This window comes from Polyodon spathula, chromosome 15 (genome assembly GCF_017654505.1).
Source record: "Polyodon spathula isolate WHYD16114869_AA chromosome 15, ASM1765450v1, whole genome shotgun sequence".
NCBI classification, from domain to species: Eukaryota; Metazoa; Chordata; class Actinopteri; order Acipenseriformes; family Polyodontidae; genus Polyodon; species Polyodon spathula.
This window is the reverse complement of record NC_054548.1, coordinates 1,789,103-1,817,067: the sequence shown is the minus strand read 5'-3', so window position 1 is coordinate 1,817,067 and position 27,965 is coordinate 1,789,103. Positions and strand designations below refer to the sequence as shown.

At 38.0% G+C, this 27,965-nt stretch overlaps 1 protein-coding gene across 7 annotated transcripts; it reads left to right on the top strand.

Annotated features, from left to right (window-relative positions):
- LOC121327672 (A-kinase anchor protein 11-like) lies at positions 1-23,821 on the top strand. 7 transcript variants are annotated; one of them, XM_041271812.1, is made up of 13 exons: positions 6-126; positions 4,150-4,249; positions 4,355-4,465; positions 6,111-6,164; positions 8,217-8,348; positions 9,051-9,315; positions 12,513-17,055; positions 17,711-17,866; positions 19,720-19,803; positions 20,687-20,733; positions 21,485-21,645; positions 22,420-22,555; positions 22,779-22,868. In XM_041271812.1, exons 2-12 carry the CDS (start codon positions 4,187-4,189, stop codon positions 22,510-22,512), a joined length of 5,709 nt encoding a protein of 1,902 aa, XP_041127746.1. In that variant the 5' UTR covers positions 6-126; positions 4,150-4,186; the 3' UTR covers positions 22,513-22,555; positions 22,779-22,868. The 7 variants fall into 7 exon arrangements, with proteins under 7 accessions (XP_041127744.1, XP_041127746.1, XP_041127749.1 ...); XM_041271810.1 differs by lacking the exon at positions 22,420-22,555 and having other exon boundaries at positions 1-85; positions 22,779-23,821; XM_041271815.1 differs by lacking the exon at positions 22,779-22,868 and having other exon boundaries at positions 22,176-22,513.
- The last annotated feature ends 4,144 nt before the right edge of the window (positions 23,822-27,965 follow it).

The window sequence follows — 27,965 nt, the reverse complement described above, 5'->3', positions numbered from 1 at the left end:
GCAGTGTTGATTGTTTGTGTCTGAAGGGCTCGCTTGTTGTGTATTGCGATGAAGTGACAGCGGGTTCGGGTCCGACGGCGAGACGGTGAGAGTCGAGGGCACCAGCTGCAGTGACAGGGGACACAGGAGCTCGCAGCCCTGTAGCATGTTGCACGGCGGTGACTTGAGCTCATCAGTAGTCACTCGCATCTGGGGGAAATACTTTCATGGCTTTTGTTTTGTTCTGTTTTTTTATTCAGGGCCGCGGCCTGAAATGAGATGGGAATACAATATTATTGGAAAAAAAGTGTTTTCTTTACAATGTAGAAAGAGGAAGCGAATTGGAGATTTTGTTTAACTAGGTCACTACCCAGCTGTATGGTTTCTGTTCATGTAAACCTAAAAGATATATCGTTCAAAGATATAATTTTGTCGCCATTTTTAAATGTGCTGTCGCTGCGACAGACGCACAGTGAGTGTTGTGATGTGTCGTCGATATCACACAAGACAGGTAATGAGGGAACGGCTTTATTGACACTGGAAAGACGAGGAAACACTCCCCCTTCGCTCGGACAGGGCTGTTTCAGCGGTGATCGTGTTTTTGTCAGGGAGTTGGCTTATTTAATTGTTAATATGATCGTTTATTTTTTCTTACTGCAAAACTCATTGTAAACATCGATTAGTTTTCTTTCGTGTACATCACGGTGTATTGTTGCCTCTGGCCGGTGTTATTGAATGTATTTTCTCGTACCTTAGTGACATTTCAGTTAGTATTTAACGGACTTTAACTCATACGAGTTTAGAGATGAAGTTGTTGCTCAATTTGCACAAACAAAACAAAACAAAAACCACCCTGATATCTACGAATTAAGTCTACGAATTAATCTGTCTCAATATCATTTCAATAACATTTTTGTATAATCGGGTATTTGTTTTTGTATAAGACTGAAACCAAACATACTATTAACAATAGTCCAGACTACAAAGGAGTGATAATATAAACATAAATCTAAAAAAAAAAAAATCAATACATAATTTAATAGGTGCATTATCATTTAAGCCTATGTCAAGGTATTGACAAAGAAACAATGACCAGGGTCACAAATAGAGAATAGAAAGGGGCATTCAGAACAGAAGCTGCTTGATGACATTCTGGGATCAATAACCTACTAACAACCAAACCAGCAAGGTGGGCCGATTGGCCTTCTCTCGTTTGTAACCTTTCTTATGTACTTATGTTTTTCTTCTAAGACCAGTGCTTTATGTTTTCATTCTTTTGAAGTGGCATTTCATAATCTTGGTTCTGGATCAGTACATGAAGGAATTTCATGCTAACCAAGTCCTTACAGTTCACAATGCTGTGACTTGTTTAAAAGTAACACGGGTCATCCACAATGATCGTAAGAGAACGTAGGAATGCAAAAGCAAGTTCTTGTTCCTGTTTTTGTGTTTTATTGGCGTGTCAGGTTCACCAACATGACAATAATAAGAGGTGATTGGCTTAACAGACCCATGGACATATTATTTATCTTTACACTTATTATTTTTATAACCTCTAATAAAAACCACAGATTGGTATAGTCCTATTTTCTGTTTGGATTTTCTCTTTTTTACTTGTTCATGTGAGTGACCAATGATGTTTACTCTGTTATGGCAAATGTAATACAAGCTCAGATCTGAGCAAAACAGAAGCAGGTTTTACACACTGTGAAGCTCAGTTGATGTTGGGTTAGGGGGTCCTGAAACAAGTAGAGGGAATCCTAATTTGACTTTATTGTGACCAGTTTGCCTTGAGTGTGGTCTTGACATGATGGGTTTGTTATTTCTCAGATAAATAGTTTCTTAGAAAATACTGTTAGCAAATTATTTGTAATTACCTCAGTTTCACAAATGACCTTAAAGTGTGACCTATTTTGAGAACTGCTCAATGAGTTTGTGCTTGTATGTGCGCAATGCATATGGTTTATCAGGCAGCACACGTAAGCAGTTTATGGAAAGCATTGAAATGTTAAACCCACCCTAGACTGTGAGTCATTTTGAACCAAAATACATGCCAAATGGAGCTTGTGAGAAATGGAAAACTTTCACCTTTCTCTGCCCAAGTCTTCACAGAAGTTTCTGAGATTCCTCCCTTCAGAAATGTACGCTTCGATAGTTGAGATGCAACATTTTTGCAGAAGATCGTAGGGGCTACTATCATAAACGCCAACTTGTAGGCCACCTATTCTCTTATTTTTTGTCCCAGAGGGACAGGTTCTGGAATCTGGTGTTTCTTGTGACCAGATCATTGTGCCATTAGACAGTGTGGTGGATTACAGTTACTGTAAAACATTGAATTCAGGCTCTACCTGCTGGCGTTCAGGGTTTCTTTCTGTTGCTTTTAAGTAGGCATCATTTTTTTTCCGAATGTCTCAAACCGTTTCCTTGGGATTTTTTCATTTTTCACTTGGCTCTTTTTAAGCTAGTTTTGGTAAACATTCACTTTTTTGATGGAAGCACATTTTGTTTCAAGAGAGAGTTTGTTGTGTGGACATTAGACTTGTATTAGCTGTCAGAATGGACGTGCAGCTACTGTATATACGCATACATATATAACATTGTGCTATTGTTTTTGTATAGTTTTTTACTATGTAAAGTAAAATCCCAGATTGATATGCATTGATTTTAGGCAGAAGAGACTTCAATATCGTGCTGAATTCCAGAATAGACAAGTTCTGGATTGTAGAGGGTATCACACCATTTATTTCAATAGGACCCAAAAATCATGCTGAATTATACATTCATGCATGTTTGTAGAGGGGCTGGATTAGATAGGTTTTACTGTTCTATATTTCCTTGCTAAAATACAGAATTGTGATGACACTTGGCTAAACATTGTAGACAACAAATTATTGAGGTTCTCAGAATAGTTTATTTACTCATTGGGACCTACAGTACTTCTGTATCGGTGTGCACAGCAGTGCTAATCCATGTGAATCATTCCAGGTTCAAAAGATTTATTTTTAATGGATACAAAAAGGCCAATACAATTTTATGATTAGGTCTGACTTTAATAGCTTGCTGTGTTGTTTTTAAAAAAATAAACCTGCTGAACCACCAAAATGATGACAGCTAGCAATTATACAGGAAGCAAAACAAAGCTTTTTTTTTTTTTTTTCCTATATGCATTTTTGTGAAAAATAAACATATCAGATCTATCTAGACGGCACTTGATCTGTAACATTCCTTTGAACACAACTACAAAAATGCCCTCTCAAACCACATCAGAAATGTTTGCCTTTATAAGTGCAAAATAATATTGTGCAGCCTTCAGAAGAATGGAATGGAAATAGTAAAGTCATTTGTTTTCAGGAATTTTATTTTAACCAGTTGAATGTTTAGAGTGACAGTATGAAGAAATGCAGAATAGTTTTGCAGTATGCTGGAAATGTGAATGCCCAGTACTGTAGATGGCATTATAGAATATCACAATGCTCACCTCTAGGTGGCAGGTTTGCTTGCTGATTCTTGATAGAAGTACATTAATGTGACCATATCCACTCTCTGTCTGATTCTGATGTTGACATTACTTTAATCCATCACTTTAACTTGAGGAATTTCCTTTCACAATACTGTACTGCACAGATGCCTACCATTGTTAAAATATTTACATTAAAATGTTAACATTTGGCTCCCAAACATCGAGAGGGGACAGTTAAACTGTTTGCCATCCAAAAAACACACTGCAATAAAATGCAGTATTTAGACACTATTTTGTTGCAGTTAGTAATAAAAAGAGCATTACATTACTAGGGTATTGCAGGAATTTAGCAAATCTGCAAAACTAAATACTAAAAAGCTATTTGCTGTAGACATGTGGTGGTAAAACTTCCACACAAGGTTATTGTTTTATCTTTTCTGTAACACACCGAGGTCTTGTAATCCCCATTAAACTTTTGGAAAGAGAGTGCAGCCTGTTTACCTCATATATTGCCAGCAATAGTAAAGGCCTCATGCATGTTTTTCAGGCCCACACAGGAGCTAATAGCAGTATGGGAAATCTGATGGGGTTTATGCATGGGTTCCATTTGAAAAGCAAAGGTGTCCTGTTTTCTGAGTTCTTTTTAATTCAGTTGGCATTCACAGTATTCTGTGAATCAATTTCTTACTGGCTTTTGAAATTGCCTCTAGGTTACTCACCCTTGTCAGACACTACTATTGCCAAATCATGGATGCCTGTGCCAGGATTAGAGGTCTTCCTGTAAAGAGCAGAGCTTCAGTCAGAAAAGAGGTGAGTCAAACAGGATACATATCTTATTGTTTCTAATGATGTACAAATCTTGTATTATATACACTGTATACTCTTTATTCTATGAAATGGCATTCTGCTTTTTAGATCGTCTCTGAAAATTTGGTCCAGTCTATGAAGTCTTTACTCAAGAGCAGAAAAGAACTGTGCAGGGTGGTATTTGAGGATAATCAGAAGGAATCAATGTGCCTGACTGAGGTGTGTGTTGCTATTTTTTGCATAAAAAACATAACCTAATATCATCCAGAAAGACATCTCACTCACTGGGCTGTATCATTAGTTCGAATGACCCTGAAACTTAATGTAAGACAGTTGTTTCCCCAAAGTGCTCATTAAATTACTGGTACTTTGTATAGGAGTACTTTCATCAACGGCTAAAGCATGTTTGGGAAAATGTGTAATTCTCATATGAGCTAAATTCTCTAAGCTTTGTACTCCAAATTAGCAATTTTATTTTTTATTTTTTTGCCAGAAAGGTAAATCTCACCAAATTGAGAAACAAATGACAATAATCTGAAATGGTCTCTTATTTCTCCCTGAAAAAATATACTAATAACAGTTTTGTGAAAAAAAAAAAAAAAAAAAAAAAAGCTTATTTTCTATCCATAGTACTCTGCATTGTCTTGATACTAGGTACAGCAAACATCTGGTGGGGACATTTTCTAAGGGTTATTTAATAAATAGCTAACATACCACACAGTTGGGCGGTTAGGAGTGTTGAAATAAAAACTCCCGTAACCTAGATCAAAAGCAAGCAATGCGTGGTGTAATTATAGCACGCACTTTGTAGAACATGTTGCGGTATGGTTTGGGGTTTATGTGAACACCACACTAAGTTAGTTTTACACTTCTTGAATTCCATACAGCAATAGATATATGCTGGGGATTTTTTTTTAGTAAATACACAGGTGTTCTTGCATTGCAAGTATTAATGTTTGAAGGCTGTACACCTCATTGTGAAAGTACGGTTAAACCAGGCAAACAGGTCCGGCAGTGACTTTGATTAATGTATGGTGTCCACACAGTGTAAGATATGAACGATAGGTGGTTTTAGATGTCTTACTGTACCGTAACCACATACTACAGATAGCTGCAGTAACAAAAGCACAGCAGCATGTTGCACAAAAAGGTTCACCATAAAGTTTCTCATGGCAGTGGGCTGCCTTGCTTGAGGGTATAGTTCAGTTATTTGGGTCGGACTTGTGCTGTTTCTATGCAAATATATAGCTATCTGTTCTCTGATTTGCTGAAACACCCTAGATTATTGTAGGTTATTAACATTTTAATTAAAAAAAAAATGAACTATGTGGTATTAAATGAGTGGAAGTTTTCAGTTTCCATGACGTTTTCAGATTATTTTATATTTGTACTTCCTAGGACATTTCTAGCGATTTCTGTGAGGGGTCAGAATCCTGCTACTTGAGTGTGATAGACTTTAGTCACTCACACCTGATTGGCTGGACTATTGTCAGATTTTGATCAACGTTCTGTAGATTTGTTTAGAGACTTTCCACATGCTGTGGCTGTATGTGCTGCTGTATGGTCCTGCAATGTAGGTAAGATCAAAAAATTATTTTGTAATGAGTGAAAGTGTGACTTGAATAACTTTATATATATAAATGAAAAAAAATCATAAAATATTATATATATATATATATATATATATATATATATATATATATATATATAATCACACACGTACAAAAATTGACAAAAAAAGCTAATTTGATATAGGCCTATAATTACAAAAATTTTCGGCACTGGTATGACTGCAGCCATTTTAAATGCTATTCTATGTTAAATAAATGGACCTTTTTTTTTTTTTTTTTTTTCTCTCAAACAGGTTCATTTTGTTGGCTTGCCCAATTTTGCTGAAGGAGTAGATATTCAAACACAAGTAAGAACTTATTTGTAATAATACTATAGTTAGGTTTCAGACATTTGGGAAACAACTTAATTTTTGTATGTAGCCACAAGCACACACTGCACATGTTATATTGCTGTAAAACTACTGTACTATTAGTTTGCCTTAGACACTTTGCTGGTGGTCTTAACACTGACCAATGATTGTGCTGCAAGCCATATATTCATCTGTACTCTGTGAATGTACTTTGTTGTGGAAGGCTTTGTATTTGTTCACAGAAGCCCTCATTTCTAGTGTTTCTTTTTTAATTCCTATAATATTGTGCTATCTTGCAAGCAAACTCCAAGCTGTAGGTTATGGTGAGGTACCTGTTTGAAGACAGGCACTTGAATATACCCAGAAATGTAATAGCACAATTGCAGTATCAAACATATATAGACATTGACAGATATTTACATATGAAAAGCAATAACTTGCATTAACTTAGTGGTGCTTTGCTTCACAATATCTATGGAGAAAAACAAGGTCTTGTTATATTGTTTCACTATACGATCATCAGCCACCTCAAAACCGAAATATTTCTATACTTCACTGTGCAGACTTTACTAGCCAGTCCGAAAGTTAGTTATTGAATCTTCAGATGCTGCATGTAAATGCTGGCTCATGATACCTCTAAAAGTATTAAGTACAGTGTCATGCTGAATTTAGCATTATTTTGAAATGTGTTTTGATGTTTTAAAAGTACATCATATTTATAATACCAAAAGTTCACATTTTAAAAAACAATAATGGTGTAAGTAATCAAACAGACAAAATGCAATGAACTGCTGACGCACGCACAAACACGTCTCAAAATATCAGTAGTACTTAATGTAGCATGCAAATAACATTTGGAATAAAATGGTTAAATACTTTAGTATATGCTGTTTGCCTATGAGACTGACCATGATTGGTGTGTATAGGGTTTGTTGTATCTTAATATAAAATAAACTTGTTTATACTGAGTTTGTGTTTTTAGCAATAAAAAGTACGTCTCTGCGAGCGTACATTAATTATTATTTTTTTTAATCCCACTATATCACGATATGGAAGTTATTATCGATATTGAACAATATCGATATTGTATCAAAATATCGATATTGGTACCCTCCCCTAATACAGTAATCTGTCGCATATATGCCTCTCAAAACCCCCAGCTCCAAATAATAAAACAAACCTTGCCGTCTAAACAAGACTCCCTAAATATCAAAAGAGGGCTACTCCCTTTACCTCTCTAAAATAACACAATAAACAGATTACTCACTCTGTACAAATCATAAGTAGTTTGTAGAATGCTTCCTCCTTTAAGAACATGCAGTTGGCATAGTAGGTAACATAGCAAACAAAAGAAGCAATGGCTCAGCACACTCCTGGCGTTTTGTACCACTGCCACAGCTGGGCCCCTAATTGCTAACTAAAATGTAAGTACTCCCAGCTGTGGCTAATCACCTTGTTGCCTACTCCATAAGCATACAGGTGTTATAAAACTAGAGGCCATTGTGGCTTTTACAACCAAAAATATCGATAGAAAATAGACTTTTCTCTATTATATAAAATTTTAAATAGTAAGCAGATAGGTTTGTTGATTGTTTGAGTAGTATTGTTCCTTGGGATAACAAAATACTGAGCTCAAGTCATGTGATTTCATAAAAACGCTAGGTGCTCAGTGTTTGTTATTTGAATTGAGTTGAAATTGCCAAAATGAGTTGATTAAGAATCTGTATAAATAGCCATTCTAAAAGACATGATTTTAATTAACGCAAGAAGAGCGAAAGACACGACCATGCCCTGCTTGAGTAATGAAGATCGCCTGGTTACTATCGGCATGAGAGAGAACAAGTATGTAGGCTCTATAACTTTGTAGCTTTGTAGATTTAATCTAATTTTAATTTTAATTTAATTTAATTGTACCTACAGTCATTGTGCTATTTATAGTAGATTTAGGGAACTGAACCAAAACCCACATTAAAGGAATGTTCTCTGACTTTGTAGCTGTGAAGTTTTAATCAGGTTGCCCATCATTAGTAATTGACTCTGTGCATTCAGCCCCATGCAGCTGTTTCGGTTGACCTGCTAGAGCTCCTGAAGTCACTACATGTACACAGTCTTAAAGATGAAGAAGTGGTGCTGCTGAAAGATACAAAGAAACACTTTGAAACAAAAGACGGCACTTCCCAGGTAATGTCTTTATGACTCAATGTTTGTCAAGATTCCCTTTCTTTGTTACCAGATCAGTGCTTTTAAATCCAACCATTGTACTGAACCCTTCTGTGTCCTGCAATGGGGATTTTCAATGGGGTCACAGATTTGTAGCTGTATCTTGATAAAATGAGTTTTAAGTTTATTGAGGATACCGCAGTGAAATACTGTTACGTGGGTCCAAGTTGGGACAACGGCTTATCAGTGTTTAATCTTCCTGCTGAATTTAACAAAGTACTGCAAGAACATTTATTTCAGAAAGTTAGTACACATATTGGGGATGTAGTTCATTGTGTCCCAGTTCTTCCACTGCTCTGACAGCAGACTGGCTGAGCTAATTAATAACCATTCTAAATGACTCTGAAGGATGGTCATGCTGACCTGTTTTTTTTTTTTTTTACAGTACTGGCTTCTGATTGACTGAGCTACTAAAGGCTATATCTTAGTTTTTTTGGGGGAGGGGGGGTTGTTATATTTTAATACGCATAAGGTATAGTTTAAGATTATATATAATATACTATTTACATTGTTTCCAAGGTATCTATGTTACTTATTTTTTTGTTCTGGTAAATAGTCAATTTTGTCTTATAGTTGTCTACCTATTTTACATATTTAACAGTAAGCATTAAATACATATAGGAGTTTAAAAGCTACATTTTCTTTTTTTTTCTCCTCCCCCATACTTCCTGGTCCAAGGCTGTCTGTGTAATTAGGTACTCACCTGCACTTCAAAGAAGTATTGGAAACACTGCGTTTGCTCTTCTGGGCAAATATACTACTGGAATGAGATATGCGTTAGAGCTACATTCCTTACAGAAAAATGTGCCAGTCACATGCCACACAGAGGAAGATGACACTAACCAATCAGTATCATCCATTGAAGATGACTTTGTAACAGCTTTGGAGCACTTGGATGAAGAAGAACCAGCAGCATCAGAAAGCAGTGGTAAGCCTGTGATCAGAACCTGCTGGCCCGCCCTGCTACGTACAGTACTGTCATTTTAGACAGGGGGGCAGGGTTAGAAGTTGCAGCATCATGTTATAGAATCAGGAAGTACTAAAATCACTGTGGCATACAAGTCCTACCTCTTCTACCTCTGCTTGGAAATGGAAATATTGCCAACAGTGGGAAGTTTGAACAAGGTGCAATGAGTTGCTTTGAAGGTACTCGTTTCTGGTTTCTGTCTAAGTCCAACGTCTGCTCTTTGGCAATATTACATCACAAGTATGTGTTGCTAGCCTATACTAAGTGTTAGTTAAGGTAATGCCAGTGGCATGTGTGCAGAAGCATAGTGCTTGAGTCTGTGCATTATGACAACCTGAGGTAAAAAAAAAAAAAAAAATAAGTTTAAACGTGTTAAACAAAACAACACGGTTTTCTTGTTGCAGTGATATAGTACAGGATATGGTTGACTGTCGCAGTGCTTTTGGCAATTACAGTATATTGTGCCATGTATTGCATGTGCATTGTTCAGAGTAAATGGTATACAGGTATATCATTAGAATTTTACATTACATTGAAATTTCGTTCTGTTTGACATTTTATTTTTAAACACTGAAACTCAGAATCAGTTTTTGTAAGGTGACATTGGTTTTATGTTGGGAAATATTTTTAAGAAAAATAAAAAACTGAAATATCTTGCTTGCATAAATATTCAACCCCTGTGCTGTGGAAGCTCCCAGTTTGCACCGATGAAAGAAATTGCCCTAACGAGGACACAGTTACCTTACCATTGGCCTCCACCTGTGAACCATTAAAGTTGCTGTCACATTTTCTGGATAAAAACCCCACTGTTGAAGGATCATTGGTAAGACTGTGAATCTGAAGGAAAATGAAGACCAAAGAGCGTTCTACAGAAGTTAGAGATAAAGTAATACAAATGCATAGATTAGGGAAAGGGTACAAAATAATATCCAAGTGTTTGGATATCCCACTGAGCACAGTTGGATCAATAATCAGGAAGTGGAAGCTGCATCACACCACCCAGGCACTGCCAGGAAAAGGCCATCCCTCAAAACTCAGCACTCAAACAAGAAGGAGACTTGTGAGAGAAGGCACAGAGAGGCCAACAATCACTTTGAAGGAGCTACAGAGTTCAGTGGCTGGGAGAGTCAACCATATCAAGAGCTCTGCATAACACTGGCCTGTATGGGAGGGTGGCAAGAAAGAAGCTGTTACTCAAAAAGTACCATCTGAAAGCACGTCTGGAGTTTGCCAGAAAGCATGAGAGTGACCCAGCTGCGATGTGGGAAAAGGTTTTGTAGTCAGATGAGACCAGGATAGAGCTTTTTGGCCAAAACTCAAAGCGCTATGTGTGGCGCAAACCTAACACTGCCAATGCCTCAAGACACACCATCCCTACAGTGAAGTACGGTGGTGGCAGCATCATGCTGTGGGGATGCTTCTCATCAGCAGGGACTGGGCATCTTGTTACAATTGAAGGAAGAATGGATGGAGCAAAATACAGGAAAATACTGCAAGAGAATCTGCTTCAGTCCCCTAAAAAACTGAAGTTTGGGAGGAAATTCACCTTTCAGCAGGACAATGATCCCAAGCACAAGGCCAAAGCAACATTGGAGTGGCTCAAGAACAAAAAGGTGACTGCCCTTCAGTGGCCCAGTCAAAGTCCTGATCTCAATCCCATTGAGAATCTGGGGGACTATTTGAAAATTGCGGTCCACAAGCGTCATCCAACCAACCTGAACAACCTGGAGCAAATCTGCCAAGAAGAATGGGCCAAAATCTCTCCGACACTGTGTGCAAAGCTGGTACATACTTACCCCAAAAGACTTAAAACTGTTACTGCAGCGAAAGGTGGCTCTACCAAATATTAATATGTGGGGGTTGAATACTTATGCAAGCAAGATATTTCAGTTTTTTATTTTTCTTAAAAATATTTCCCAACATAAAACCAATGTCACCTTACAATAATTGATTCTGAGTTTCAGTGTTTAAAAATAAAATATCGAACAGAACGAAATTTCAATGTACCATTTGTAATTCAGTAATATGAGAGAATTGGTCAGGGGTCTGAATACTTTTGCAAGGCACTGTATGTATGTATGTATATATATATATATATATATATATATATATATATATATATATATACACATACACACACACACACACACACACACACACACACATATATAAATACATTTTGTTGTGGTGCATGATCAGTATTTTACACAACAGTGTGCAATATGTCTGTTTATAGTAATTTAAGGTACAGAATAAAAGCAGGGTGTAAAGCCCCTTAAGGATTCTATACCAGTAGTGACTAAAGTTTATTCAAAGGATTAGTCTGCAAAAGACTACAAAAATAGAAAAGCCAGCTGTACTGCTGCAGTTTGTGGGAAATTTTAAATGACTCCTGCTGACAAAATTCTGGGAGTGATTACTGCAGACAGAACAAAAATGGAGCACTACTGTAAGCTGGTAACATTGATGATATTTAGTTTAGCTGAAGTAGAGAAAGTAAAGTGTGTTTGTTAAATGTATTTATTCATATTTTTAGAACAAAAAACAGTAGAATAAGTTTTAAAAAATTAAACCTATTTATGTTTGAAATGGTAACATACTGTATATTAGAAGTAGTTGTGTACTTCTGCCCTTTAACTCAAATTGTTGACAGCTGTAGTTTGTGTGTGGTTTCCTTTCCTATTTTTTAAACTTGGATCAATTTATTTGAAGTGGTGAAGGTTTGGGAAGCACTGCTCTAGATGAAGGGTGTACAGACGTAACACGCTGGCTGCTATCTAGAGTTAAATCACTGTTACAGTAGTTCCTTTTCCCACCCCCTCTGAAGTTCTTCGTCCAAAATATAGATATGTGTTTCAGTGGTCATTTTGTTTAAATAATTATAAAGCTATCTTTTGTTCTTATCAAACCCATTTAAAGTGTGCGATTTGAAATGCCTTTCCTGGAAGACTGTGGTGTTCAGAAGCTGGGGGGAATTTTATGACTTGAGTCCTATATTAGTTTTCCCTTAACGACTAGGGAATTTTCACTCAGCTGTTGAGAAAGTGATCATAAAAAGGACAAAAAAGGTTTATGCTCTCTTTTAATAACTAAGACCATGGTACATTTTAGTAATTCCTTCCCATTTGTTTTAATTTATTTTTTTCTCTCATGTTTAGCACTGAGTTACTACAATCAAAGAAACCAGCGTGATGTTGCCTCCCAGACTGTTCCATCCCGCTGTGCTGAAACCTCGGGGTCCAGGAACATCATCAGCTCAGTCTGTAGGAAGTCCTCTTACAAGCCAGCCTCTTTAATCCCAGAAGTATTGTCAATGAAAAGTTCAGTTACAACATCAGTCTCAGATCCGGGGAGGCAAAGTAGCTTCTACCGACCATGCAGTCCCCAGGAAGAACACATGGACTTAATGCTGACGAGTATTACATCCACATCCGTAACCGAGTCAGAAGAGTCAGAATGTTCTAGCCCAAGTCCAATCATCTTCTTGGATGAAGATGGATATCAGAGAAGTCTGAAAGCAAAACTCGACATCCCGGAACTTCCAGTTCTCAAAGACGGCGTGGAGGATTCAGACTCTGAAGTCAGTGAGTTTTTTGACAGCTTTGATCAGTTTGATGAACTTGACCAAAATCTTGAGGATGTCACTTCTGGCAGCCAAACCCAGAAAAGAAAGTACACCCAGGATCAGTTCTCCAAGTTTGTGTCTATATGCTGCTCCACAACTGCTGCTATGAACCCCCATAAATTTGAACACCCCATCCTTCCGGCCAATGTCAGAAAGCCCACACCTCTTAAACCAGAGTCTCCCTACAGCGACGTCTTTGAGGTTCCAGATTCTCCACGGCCAGTGAGGACTTCTGGAGAAGAAAGTGGTGCATTATTTAGTCCAATTTGTTCCTCAGCATTTAGCCCACTGGGCAGCTGTAGTGCCTCAGAGTATTTCTGGAAAACAGATGAAGAAAACACTGAACTGGGCAAACCTCAGGATCTTGCTGCACTTTATAAAACTTACACTGCTTATGCAAGTAACATTTCAAATGAAATTCTTGGTTCAGTTTGTGGGTATACATCCCCTGTGGACATGAAACTTAATAAAAACCTAAGTTGTGTATGCCACATGAAGTTTAAAAACAGGCATGGTCACCTTATAAAACTAACTGATTTCCAGCAGATGGTTACAGTTGCTAAGCCCCAACACAAATCACAACAGTTAAAAGATGGTATACAGAGGCTTGCCACAGATCTGGTTGAAAGGAGCCTTGGCAGTGCATTCAGAGATTTACAAAAAGGCGTTTCTTCTTGTACCACTACACTTTGCCATCTAGCTGCAAGGCTGACTTCCTCAGTTTTTCAAATGGCCTTTCATGAGATTGGCATGAAGCATGCCTCTGTTTTGAAGGAACGTGCTGTTAATGGTTTGGCAAGCTTTCTGGTGGGAGAAGCAGTATCTGGGGCTCTGAAAGAGTTCCAGTTTGTTAAAAAGCAGATGTTCAACAACACAGTAGCACGTTTTGCTGCAGACCTTGCAGAGGAGCTGGTTTTTGAAGGAATCATGGAGGTGTGTCAGTTTTCACATCCTCCCACACCTTCAACTCCAAGCAGCTGGTCTTTTGAGCAGCAGGAAAAAGTGGTCCAGTCGTACGCTACTGATTTGTCAGAGTCTGTGCTTCAAGAAGCATTTATTGAGCTATCTCAAGCAGATGTCACGTTCACAACGCAAGCAGCAATCAGTGTGTCATTGGATAACATCAGATATGTTAGAGCAGAGAGTATTACACAAGCTACAAAGACCTGCAATGCATCAACAAATGTTGACCCACTCCCTTTAGCTAAAGACATCTGCACTGTAGAGAAGGCTTTGATCTGTGCATCTGGTGTTGCAAGTTCTATTCCTGTCCCTGATGCTGGGAAGGTTATCTCTTCAAACCAGACTTGTCATAATAGTTCACATCTCTACTGTACATCTGAAATGAGTCCTAAAAGAACCAGAGACTCTGGACAAAAGTCAAGCATGGTGTCGAGTGAGGAAGTGTCGGTAACAGGATGTGTTCAATTATTACAGGTTCCTGGACAGTTTGACCCAAGCTGCAGTCATGCTTCTAATGACACTAATTCTGAGACTGAACAAGGAGTCAGTGATGAATCTGAAGACTATGCCACTTCAAAACTCACACCTGGGTCAGCAAACTTCCAGAACTTCTCTGAAACAATGGTAGATCTGATTGTGAATGAGGCTTATGAATTAATGAGTTCCTCAAAAGTGAAAAAAACAGTAGAAGAATGTGCTGATTATTTGAGCAAGAAAATTGTGGACAAAATCCCTTCTGTAGGTCAGTTAACACCTAGGAACCTGTATGCTGAACATTTGGCTGAATCAATTATGAAGCATACTGTCGATAAAGTCAAGGCAAAAGCTTCAAACACAAATGAATCAGGTCAAATTCAAACTTCAGTGACAATTGATCCATTGATTGTAGTAGAATACACTAAACAAAACATTGCAACATATGATGAAGACTCAAACCAGCTCAAAAGAAACTTCCCTGAAGAGATACCTACCTTTGCCGTGTTACCAAGCTTGAATGTTATTGACAATGCAGGTCCCAGCATTACCGGGCATACAAGCACTTTAACAAAAGCATTCATTGAGCAATGTGAAAGTGGTGATGCGCATCATATCCACCATGCACTGTTTAGAGATTCTTTGCGAGTTCCAGGTCATGAAGAAGAGTTCTCATCTGCAAGCAGAGACCAGAACAGAGAGGTTCTGTTTGTTGAGCAGGGGAACTCCAGTGGTTCCCCTGGTACTCCACCTCCTACCCCACAGCAGCCTCAGCATGTTTGCCAGGAGAAAAGGATTAAGCAGTTTTCTAAAAAACTCAAGGGCAAGCTGGCTAATGAGTTCTCCCCTGCAACACCTCCTTCAACACCTCGTAACCAGTCAGATACTTGCCTCACTGAAGTGGGCAGTGAAACGGAGAAGGCTGATTTTATGCTGAAGCTGATGAGGTCCCTCTCTGATGAAGCAGAATGCAGCGAGGAGGAGGATGAGGAGGAGCAAGGGGCGCAATCTGTTATACAGATGGGGTCCTCCCAAACAGAACAAAGGACCGCTGTAGAAATGGGCATATCAAACACCGAAAGGGGCACAGTACGTTATGCAGACCGGCTGGCTTGCCATATCCTTTCCATGGCGACTGAAATGGCTACTGTGTGCTTGGAAGATGGAAGAAGGCCTGAGCGCAGTGAAAGCAAACCCCTTCCTTTTTGCACTGCATTGGTAGGACAGTTCTCTGACCAGTCTTTGAACTCTTTAAGGCGCTATGCTGGCGAAGTGGCTGGGGAAGTCATCAGTGATGTAAGGAAAATGATCAGTTTAAACCAGTGTAGACACAAAGCCTTTAAAAGAGGCCTTGATTGTTTCTCTGAGTGCCAACACCTAGGCGACCATGAGCAGGACTTTAGGAATGAAAGATTAAACAACATGGCAGAACAGTGGTCTGGGGATCTTTTGGCCTCTGTTCTGAATTTTCTTCCATGTAATAGTCTAAGTGGGCTTTCTTCTAAGTACCCCAGCTGTGAAAGTGTGACTGATGAGTATGCTGGGCATATTATTAGGGTATTAAAAAGAGAAGGTGGCAACAGTGAGCTCATTTTAGATCAGTATGCCAGTCGGCTGGCTTATAGATCCATTAAATTGGGCTTGGCACAAGCAGCTAGGAAAATTAAGCATAAGTGTAACATGAGGCTTTATTCTACCAGAAGATCACCTCATGAAAGTAGAAATGAGTTGTTCCGCTTTGTTAATGCAGAGCAAAACCATGAGATGGATAACGGAAGGAAAGTGAAAGGCAGTAGTGCTGGTCATGGCCATCAGTGTGTACCTCAGTTGAATGAAGAGATGAACAGCGGTGAATACATGGAACTGCTGGGTTTTGCAGAGTCTCTGGCGTACAACATAACATGTGACGTCACAAGAAAACTGAGATCCTCTACAGTCAGGCTGCCCAAGTCTCTCACAGATTCCTGCCTCTACAAAAAGTCCAAACTCGAAGACATGGCTGAGAACCTTATTAAAACACCCTTTTCTTGCTCTCTCCTGCCTTGCACACAAAGGAACAGACAGTACCACAGCACTGGCAGTTTAAACGATTGTAATTGCAGTGACAGTGTTATGCAAGTAATTGAACACTACGCCAGAAAAATAGTTGACGATACCTTAGAAATGATCTTGGCTTCTGCTAACCCCCAGTCTGTTGGAGATAGAGGGAAAATGGACAGACAGACATATGCAGAAACACTATCTGAAGCAACAATGAAGTCTGCGCTAGCTGACAAGCCCTGCAGATTCTGCTCTATCAAGGATCACCCTTATTATGTTGGTGCTCACTGCAGCTATGCCACCAGACAGCAATTGCAGGAGATTCCCAGAAGGAGGAAACAAGAATGTGAATCAAAAACAGATAATTGTTGCAATAGGATCAAGGGATGTGGCCGTGGTATTCCTACAATCCACATTGACCTTGAGCAGAAGGTGGTTTTTGCTGAAGAGATGGTCTCATGGGCTATTGAGAAAGCAAAAAAAGAGCTCAGTAGCACCAGCCTCACCGCGGACAGTGGTATTGGGCACGATGGCCCAAGCTTCGCTGAAAGCTTCACCACAGAAATAATGACCTCTGTGATGTCAAATTATTATGTTAGGTAAGACCACATAATAATGTGTCTTGTGGACATTAAACGTGATACATTCTATTAAAATTGAGCATTTGATGCCTAAGTTCAACCAACCATAACCTTAATGACCATATTTGTACAGCATTAGCCTTTAAGAAAGCAAAAAAAAAAAGCAAAACTGTTTTAAAGCCATTTTTATCCCTTTCGTTAGCTTTAGTATCCTGCACAGATTTAGTCAAGGTTTCTTCCTGGTAGTTTTAAAAGTCTCTAAACAAGACTGTTCATTTTTGCTGTTTGCATACTTTTACATTTAAGTATAAGAATCTCCCACTGTTTCCAGTGCAGAGAATGTTTATTATTTTCTTGGTTGGAACACAGGAAGGGTCTTGCAGTATACAGTTTAAAACTACTGGGTAATGACTGTTTTAAAGCTAACTGGAAAATGGCTTCAAATACTAACAACTTGCCTTTTAAAAAATTAATAAAAAGAAAATGTTATAAGATATTGATATTACAAGAGTGTTAATATTGTTGCTTTTTACAAAGTACTAGAAACATGAAATCAAGGCACAAGCCTTGCTACTGTTACACAGGCCAACAGAAACTGATTTGAGCCAGAATGACCCTCCTCTGACATGCCAAGCTTTTAACCGACGCTGCTGTTTTCCTGCCCTGTTTGCAGTGCTGCTGATAAGGAGGGGTTTCACACCTCTGAGTCCACAGTCAGTCAGCAGCTTAGCCTGAGTGTTGGGGATGACAGCACTGGCAGCTGGTCCAACCTGAGCTTTGAAGATGAGCATCCTGATGAAAGCAGCAGCTTCCTTCACCTCAGCGACAGGTACAAATAACTTTGGAAACACTGTTTTCATTCTCTAATTGAAGGGCCAGGCATTGGGAGTGTTATCTCATTGCCATGCTGTATGTCTGTTACGTCACCCTTAGTTTGATCTCATAATTGATACATTGTGTAATTCAACTGAAAACTGGATTTGTAAAAAGAGAACACAGGCAAATTGCGTTTCATAGAAAATTATGGAGTCGTCAAGTAAACGGTTTATCCACAAGAAAAACTGGCTTTGTCACTGAATAAAGACTAGTCAGTTGCTTGTTTTCCTGTTAGTCAACTTCTAATTATTTTTATTTTACTATACTCTGCTTTTTAATTAATGATAAGCAGCTGTACAAAATGATGCCACTATCTTGCTTGCTGCAAACAGGATGCAGTTTATAAACCACATTGTAGTATTACTGATTACCAGATATATCCTGGGCTCCCAGAACATTAAAAACCTGTTGCTGGGGGCATGAAGAAGCAAATCAACACTTCATTACTTGTAAATGGATAATATTTGGGGTACTTGCTTATTAAATGTTTTGAAAAGGGGATGATTATCTATTCAGGAGTATATTTATATAATTGTTTTTCACTATGTAAGTATGTTCAATGAATTGGCTAAAATGTTTGACTCATAAGGCACTCCTAGAAGCGTGGTCATCTCCTGTTTAGCCAGCCTTTGAGCACAATTGTTTTGCTGTAAATCTGCATTTCCTGTGATTTTTGTTTTGTACTCTCTTCCACAAGTCCTTTGTTATTTGTGTTACATTCATTAGGTCTTTTCTAAATCCTTTATGGCATGGGGTAAATGGTATACCAACTAACTCAACCACTAACAATCTCACTCATTAACTTTTCGCCTGTCTTTCATGCTAACGCGAAATGTTTGTGAAGTTTTCTTGCATACCATTAAAATAATCAAGTGATGTTATACTAATGTTAGGAGGAGCTTTTGTAAAGTTACGAAGTTAAGTTTTGTGAAGTTGTGAAGTCTGAAGTTATTTGAAGAAACAACTGAGAGAAGGCACATATTGATATAATTTGAATAATATTTTCTAACATTTTTAATCCTGCTAAAATGAGACGAGAGAAAACGGTGTGATAAAAAAGGGGGTTATTTAGCTCCTCCCTGTATATCCAGGACTGTGGGAACAGTTGAAATTACATTGAAGTCTATATATTTCAGGACAGGCACCCTCTCATGTTTTACACTGGGTCCACAGTGTATGCTGTCACTGTAAAGTTACCTGTTGTAATTATGATTTGCCAAAACTAGAAGTTGCTTTATTTAATCAGTTTTGGGTTAAATGATGTAATGTCAATGTATTTATCAATAGAGTCCTTACTTCTCCATGGCGACAAGGGTGGGAACCACATTCTATTATTTTCACAGTTGGTGTCTGATGCCATTTTGGCACAGTGCCTTGCTATATACTGTACAATTTCTACAGAAATAATGTATTTAAACCATTAACAAATTATAGTACCATCAACTAATGTTTTAAACATAATTAACCCTTTCCTAATCCTGGAACACCTTTAAGGGTAACAATATACAACAATGACTTTTTCCAAGTAAGTAAGTTTGTCCTTTATGACAGAAAGACCTGCGCACAAAAGCGCACTCCACGCAGATTTTCAGAGAAGTTGTTTCTAGTGTTGCTGTGTTATCCCTCCTCTTTGTTGTAAAATCCCTGTGCTTTTAGTCTTCATTCCCGTGTTTTAAACTTAGTAATATTCAGTAAAGCAGTGACTTAATAAAATTACATTGGGTGATTTTGCAGTTTATTAACCACATCAATTGCAGAAACCTCATCTAGATCTTGTTGCGTTCCCTTCTTTTCTTCCCTCGGCAGTAATGGTAACAGCAGTAGCTGGAGCAGTCTGGGGTTAGAAGGAGATATTTATGAGGAGAATTTATCCTTTTCACCATCAGACAGGTTGGTCCAGTCCAGGATGCTCAATTACAATTAGCGTGGGCTTTTTCTTGAACTTCTCTTAATTACTGCATGAAGTCATAGTTTTGATGATCTAGTGCTGAGAAATATGTCTGCAAATGTGGGGCCTTTACCTTTTAAAACAGAAGAAGCACAGCAGAGCCTTGTTCTGCTAAGTTTGTGGTTTGACATAACTACACAAATGGAATTGTGTGGGGAGGGGTTCACTGTGTAAAGGCTTCGTCTTGGCAGACACAAATGTCCTGTTTATAATCGCATGTGCCTTTGGAAGCAAAGCTGATCTGTGCAGTTGTTCTGCTTCTCACATGATTTTGTCATCTCAAAGGAGCAAATGCAAATGATATCAAAGAAAAGCAGCTGGCTTGACCAGTATTTGAACGTGGGTGATGGCAGTGGTGGTATTTTGTTAATGACATACAATTCACTTTTTAATAAGCTCTTCTCTCATGTTCCTGGCAGTGATATGTAATTGTGGAGATGATGATGGTAAAGTGCAATCAGACGGTGTCACACCCACTGAACTACACCTGAGCCCAGGGCTGGATGTTTCAGTTCAATAAAAACATTGATCTTTTGTCTCATTCTACAGTAATATCCCAGGTTTAGGCTTGTCACTGCTGCTGCTAGTGAAGGAGCATACAGACTGTTTTGACCAGTTAATTTAGCATTTAAGTAACACAAAAGCACACTGAACAAGTCACAACCAAGAGTAAAAGATTGTGTGAGAAGAAGTACTTTCTGATAACACTGTGGTTCTTGTTTTGTACCCCTATTGCATGTGCTGTATTTCCTCTTTATCTACTCACTTTCCATGTGCTCTGGTCGCTGGGTTCAGCACTCACTTTTCTCACTTTTTGTCCTTCAGTGATGGAACTGAAGACAAGGAGGTTGAGACCAAGGATGACACTGATGGTAATGCAGTTGATCCATTCTCATTTGGACTAATTTATACCTTGAGGGGTAAAGCAAGTGAACCAGACAGTGATAACATTCATATCGAGATTTACAGTCATATCCGTTTTGTAATGCAGAAGTGTAATGAGATGCACAAAAATCTGAAAATATCCAATAATAACACATTTATTGTATTGCATGTTCCAGACAGGAATGACACATCAGTGTTGATAAGTACAGTGAGTGTCCTGAAGCACTGAGTTTTTTTTTCTGTATCAAATCATATATTAGATACCAACTACAGCTCAAGTTTAAAAGTGCCTTATTAGGGGTTTTGTCTGTGAAGAAATACTTAATTTCTCATTTTCCATCCTCACTGTTGAAATACATTTCTCATGAAAGTTTCTTCTTTGCGGTCCTTTTTTTTTTGTATTTTATCTCCTTCAAATGTTGGAGAGAGGCACCGATAAACTTTCAGATTTGTGAAAAGAGATTTTATTTTAAAAGAATAACTGCTGCAACTCCTGGTGAACTGAAATAGAACATTGATCATTATTTTATCAAGGGAGGCAACTACTTTATAGAACAGGAACTCTGTGAGCAATGGAGTGAAAAAAGTGTGAGGTACTGTATACAATATGCTTTTTAAATTCATTTGACAGCAAGGCACGGTAATTTTTTGATAGGTGGTCAACTGTTCAAAATAACAGTTAGTGTAGGATAGGTGTTTGCTGTTAATATGTTAACCCTGGTATGGTTGTATTGTCAGGGTTATTGCATGTGGGAAGAGCACTGCTGGTGGTTAACAGTGATGTGAAAGCCCACAGTGTAGACATCCAGTTAAGGACTACATTGCAGTGGATTGCTGCTTCCCATGCTGAGCTGCCCCTACTACAGTTCTGCCAGCCACCTGAAAAGGAACTTGTTCTTGTAAGTATAACCATGGGAACAGTGTAAATTATGCATCAGAATGACATGCCCAGCTGTTTTTGTTTGTAATAATCTGTAAGAAATAAAAGCATGTAGGGATAGTCTACTGAGTTATAGTTGACCACTGAAAATACAGTTCTTCTCTTTGCATTTTTTAAATACCCGTACATACAAGGGCGACCTTGAAGTTGACCTCCTATCTAATATGGCTACCTCATATGTCCGTCAAATTTGAGTGAGTGATCACAGTTGATATAAAGGTGGGCCAATTCAATTTTATTAAACAATGGTGTCATTTTACATGTCAGATTGGTTCAGAATGTTTTTACCCATAATTTAAGTACAGCCTTTTCTGTAAGCAAAAGTACAGCCATGTCGTCTAGCACTTAAACTTCATGGTAAAAAGTTTTTCTAACGCCACCTGGATGTACAGGGTGTTTTACTTAAACTTAAACATTTACTTAAACGTTTACCCAATAATAAATTTGAATAATGAATTTCGAATATTTGATTTCCTTTTCCTTTTCAAGATATATAGGAACAGAGGGGAATCTTAACACTAGTCATGTGACAGTTCTGACCTTGACTGCCACGTGGATCAGTGGAGTGGGAGCTGTAACAGAGTGAATACGTGTTTTATTCAAGGAACGGTTTTTGTTAAGTGTGGTGTTAAACATCAAGCAACATGTTTTTTGGGGTTTTTTTTGTATATACTGAAACAAAATCATACAACATGTGTAGAGAATTATTAATTATGAACAATATCTTGTTGAGGAATATGGGAGAGCTACCAACCATCGAAGCCGACCGTTAGTTGAGGAATGGAGGCTCTGTGCAAAACCCCAGCAGCAGCTGCAAGCCGTATAATTGAACTTGATTCAACAATGTCAGCTGTGTATAAATGCCAAGGGTGAAGTTTTTTTTTTTTTAGTAGTCACATTTTCAACACCTGCTGTAGATGAGTTTACATATTTGCATGAAGGTGTATTTTTCTGAATTTCTTAATTATACTTCAACTTCTAAGTTTCTAATTTCATTTTTCTAATTTATTATTGGATACACTTTTAAATAAAACAGCCTCAGTATTTCTTCAGCCCTTTGAAGCTTATTTCCCCCTTTTGTTTCCCATATAGCTGCCGTTAGTGTTAAAAAGAGCTAAGGAGAGGGAATGGAAGGTGGGAGACCTTTTGCAGGCGGTCCTGAGACATTGTGAAGAGCTGGAGCAAGAGCAAGCCAGAGAGAATCGTTCACACAAACCTTTTTTTGAGTGGCTGTTAGAGTGTGCATAAATACAAACTCCAGAGCCAGCAGCGTTGTGCTGAAATAGAGGGGGGTCGTGCATTGGGGAATTGAAACACAAGTATGTGTCCTTCAGAAATAATGTAACAGTGCAGTCAGTATGCAGTGGTTTGCATTTTGCCAAAAGCAGAGCCCACAGTTTATGGAATGTTACTGTTCTAATCTATATTGCATTTACACATCTGCAGCTGGGTGCAGTTATCCCAGGCACTAGTGCTTTGCTTTAAGTGCATTGTGTGTGGCAGTGGCAGGTACTGCTTTTATAACATTATTATACAGCTTTTATCAGTATCTTGCCATTTGTGGCCATTTGTGCATTATAGGTATATCCAGTGTTTAATGAGTGCTATAAAGAATGGAGGAACAGCACCATAAAAATAAATAGTCTAAATCTGGGAATTCCCATTACCTAATCTCCCACAGTGCACAAGCACTGACACTCCCCTGGCAGAAAACAATACCAGGCTTGCTATCCTTCCTTTTGATGGTTTCTTGTTTGTTTTTAATACTGCAATTGTTTTTCTTTAGCTGGGTGTTTAATGGAGTTTTACAAATGATTTGTCAGAAACTTAATACAACTGTCATGTGTTTATCAGTTCAGCTGTAAACATTACACTTCAATTGCATTCTGGTAACAACATCAGTATCATAATAATAATAATAATAATAATAATAATAAAATGTATATGAAGAAGTTTCAAAACGGATCCAGGGATAGAAATAAGACTCCCATTGCATAGCAGTTTGATCTATTCCTGGTTTTACTATTAGTCTAATAAGGCACACCTCAGCTTGTTTCCTACACCTAGTGGCTAATCAAGCTCCCTGTAAAACCTGGACTGGGTGAAACTGCTATGCAATAGCAGTTTTATTTCCATCCCTGAATAGCAGTTTTATTCCCCTCCATCCGGATTAGAGTGTATATATATATATATATATATATATATATATATATATATATATATATATAAAATACACTCTGATCAAATGTATTTTATGGTTCTGAAGCCTTCACTATTCGATATGCAGTATGTAGTATTGTGCAAGAGAGGGTGTTTCCATGTTTGCTCACATCAAAAGTGGTCTCCACTGACGCACATAAAGTAATTACTCTGTTACACACTGAGCTCCAGTCTGCAATGTGCTTAACCATGGGGAAGTGATGCTTGCATGACACAGTTATGCTCCCTGTTTTATGATTTATTAATATTTACAACATATTTAGCACCCATACTCGTAACAGCATATACTGTTGGTTCCTTTCATTAACTGCTTTAAAATGATTAAACAAGCATGCTTCACTTCCATTCTAAGCTGCATCAGTAAGCACTCTAGGCTGATCTGAAATGTAATGGAACATGTAGTTTCAGTCCATCAGTAAGTGATGCATGTAACTTGTAATGTATTTTGACAAGTCAAAAGACAAAAATAAAGTAGTTCAAACTGGCACTGTAAATAGGACCAACTTAATATTTTTTTAAAATTTTATTTATCACATAAGAGCCGTAGTAACACATAATGGCTCAAACTGTGATGTAATTGCTGAATACTGACCGAGAGTTAGGAGGAACATGGGCAATAAAAAGTACCTATAAAAGTGTTCCGGTGGTAGTGATCAGCCAGGTGCAACGAAATACCACCAGCCTTTAACTGGATATTCATTTTTGTGGGATTTATTGACACCCATATTACCATCAATATACACAATAAAAATACCGTGGATGGAGGTCCTCACTACAGCAGATGTACACATTTTAGGGCAGCGTTACAGTAATATGATTGACCTACTCTACAGGAGTAACAAGACCTGGTATGGGAATCCCTTTATTTTATCCTTAAGTACTTCTGAGACACACTTAGTCAGTTTGAGAAATTGTGCAATTTAGCAAAAATGAGTTTTGCACTGTTATGTATGATTGCTTTTAATAAAGCAAGTATACACAATACCTTGTGGGAGTACAAGCTTTAAAGCAATGTAGCGTGTGGACATATGAATAATAAAGAATTCTGTTCCCCATGATGAAGCTGTTGAACGGAAACCAGGATGTGTTTGTACTGTGTATGTTAACAGAAAGCAGATGTGCTTAGCTCTGAAGTCACTTTATTTTGTCTACCATTGATGTACATTCCTATCTTTAAGTACTCGCATAACTATTTTGTGTTGTTTAAAAGACTTTAACACCAAAACTAACTTGTTCGTTTATTAAAGGATAGTACTTACTGTGTTACTTGTGCAGTGTTATTCTCATGCTGTTACACATTCTAGCTGACAAAAGATGTGTACTGAATTGATTTTTTTTTCCTGCATATTTATATTATCATGCCAAAAAAAAAAATATTGTAATGAATTTATGTATTAAAAAAAAATATTGTAATGAATTAAGTATAACAGTGAATAAACTCATCATCTAGTAAATTAGCTGTGTAATTAGCTTCCAGATTATAAACTTCAACTTGCACTGTTGGCTATTAAAGTTTTGTCTGTGGCTAAAGAATAAAGCTTTTTTCCCCATCTGTATTAAATGTTGTGTCATTTGTTTTATAGTATGCCATTTCGTTCATACAGTTTGTTTATTTATTTATTTATTTATTTTTTTTCTAATCCAGGAAATGTCATTTGTGACAGGGCTGGGCTTCCCTATGGAAAATATGCTATCTGGTGTCAATCTGTTACCACTGGGCATAAAGGTGATATGTGTATACTATGCATACTGGCAACGGTTTGTCAGTGTTGTGAAAATTCCTTGGGCAAACTCTTAACACCACCCTTCACTTTGAGCTGTGACCTAAGATGGCTGACATGTTAGGGTGGCAACACTTTGTGGATTCCAGATGATAAAGCCCTTGCTCTTCAAGATCTTCGTTTCGCATAGATTTTCTTTGATTTAGTCTTGTGTTTTGTAGAAGAAAATCATGACCTTATCTGCCATATTGTGCTCATGTTGCTTGAAGTTCTGGCTGTATAGAGAGTTGAATTATTATTATTGTTTATTATTTTTATTTTTTTAATGTTTGGTAGATTTTCTTACTTGCATTCCATTCCCAGTATTGTACTGATCACTGTCACCTTGTTTAAATCTCGGTCTATATCACTGATACAATCCTCATGCTTTGTCATAGGGTCCTTTTACTGTAGCTGGTACCCAGTTGTGTTCTGTGATTCTCTTAATAAAATTTCAGATGGTGTCCAGTGAACATTAACAGTTTCAGTGCTAGATTTTTTTTTTAAACTGAATAGAAATAAGACTCCCATTGCACAGCAACGCAATCCATTCCTAGTTTTACTATGAGTTTATTAAGACACACCTGAGCTTTGTACCTATACATTGTGGCTAATCATGCATGTATTAAAACCTGGAATGGGTGAAACTCTATGAGTTGTATATCCATCCCTGACAAATCACATATCAAACTTCATGTTGTTGGTCATCAATTTATGACAATATCTTGCAACTTCAGGAGGTCTTTCCGAATCTTCCAAAAAGTGCATGGATTTTCTCTGGGTATGATTCCTAGAGGTTTAACTAACCAGGAAGATATTGCTAGACATTTTATAGGTTTTCAATGGGAAGGCATTTTTGTTCTGTTAAGTGCTATTCTATTTTCTACCCAACAAGGTGAAAACAGTATCTGTTGTATCTGCTGTGTGCTACACTTCTTCTATTTTCCATGCATTAAGTACTAGGCTACACTCATCTCACCCACAGAGTTCTGTGGTAGGATATGATTCACAGCCAAGTATCAATAAACATGGCTACAATCATACAGTGTAATTGCAACTTGGGTATATTAAAAAAAGCACTGAGCCATGTTAAACCGTGTTTTTGTATAGTAATAGTTTCCTTTAAGCAAACCCAGCTTGGGTGGAGCTGTGGTTTTGTTGTTGCAGATATGTGTGTCTCCAAGCCCTGAGGCTAATTGGACCTCTCAGCAGGACCCATGAGAGTGAGGCGTGAGCAGCCCTTATGCACCATACACATTTCAATAGGCTTCAGAAGCATAGACCATAATTCTGTACGTACATACCACTGATCATATCCCCCATTCACTTCAAGGCAGCTCCACATCTATGCCATGTAGAAGCGCAACTGATTGCCTTGTTTCAGTGCAGTCGTTGCTCTGGCTATATGCAGTTGCCTAACTGGTTGCATGGAGTAGCAACAACTTACTTTTCTCACTTCCCATTGGTCTGGTATTTCACATGGCCCATGATGACCTGGCATCTTCAGGAGCTCCGACAAAGACAGCTCAGTACCATGTGGAAGGTAACTTCTGGTAATTAATGGCCATGCAAAGTCAGGGGTCAGGGGTCCTGAAGATTAAACTTGCCTTGACCAACCAAATCAGAACAAATCATCCAAGAACTGCAAAGAAAGACACCATGTACAGCACATTTTATACCCTGAACCTGTGTACTAAGCAGGGATAGAAATAAGACTATTATTGCATAGCACTTTCTCTCATTCCAGGTTTTACTACCAGCTTGATTAGCCACAGTGTATAGGTAACAAGCTCAGGTGCATCTTATTAGACTCATAGTAAAGCCAGGAATGGATCAAACTGATCCATTTTTTCATATCTCCTGAAAACAAAGTACAAAGCATTTACAGCGATGCAGTGATTTTTTTCTTTTTTTTCTTAAAAAAAAAAAAAAGCTAAATACAATTGTTACCGCTACAAAACTAGTGCTGCACCCAGTGAGCCTGCGAAACCGCCAGGTTAGTTGTGACTCTGACCCGCACTCTGAAAGTGACAGGCTTTTAATGTCTGTAATTTTGGGATGACAGTTGGCGGGCTTTCTGTTCCATTAAGTGGATTTGAAGTGGAATTGAACACTCTCATTCTGTATAGCTCCACCTACTGGTGGAATGACTGCAATTTCCCAAGCTTCCAGAATTATGAGAGGTGGTCTGTTTGGGACATTGCATTAGTTGTACTGATAATGAACTGTGATTTACTATTAGACACTTTAACAAGGTTAATTGAATCCGCTCAGTAAAATCATGTCAAACGACAGCGTT

What these genes read in the sequence shown, in the direction of transcription:
- LOC121327672 (XM_041271810.1), top strand. Translation starts at nt 4,187, where the DNA reads ATGGATGCCTGTGCCAGGATTAGAGGTCTTCCTGTAAAGAGCAGAGCT. An exon ending in AGCAGCATCAGAAAGCAGTG is followed by an intron (nt 9,316 to 12,512) that starts GTAAGCCTGTGA and finishes TCTCATGTTTAG; the next exon opens with CACTGAGTTACTACAATCAA. An exon ending in TCCTTTTCACCATCAGACAG is followed by an intron (nt 19,804 to 20,686) that starts GTTGGTCCAGTC and finishes TTTGTCCTTCAG; the next exon opens with TGATGGAACTGAAGACAAGG.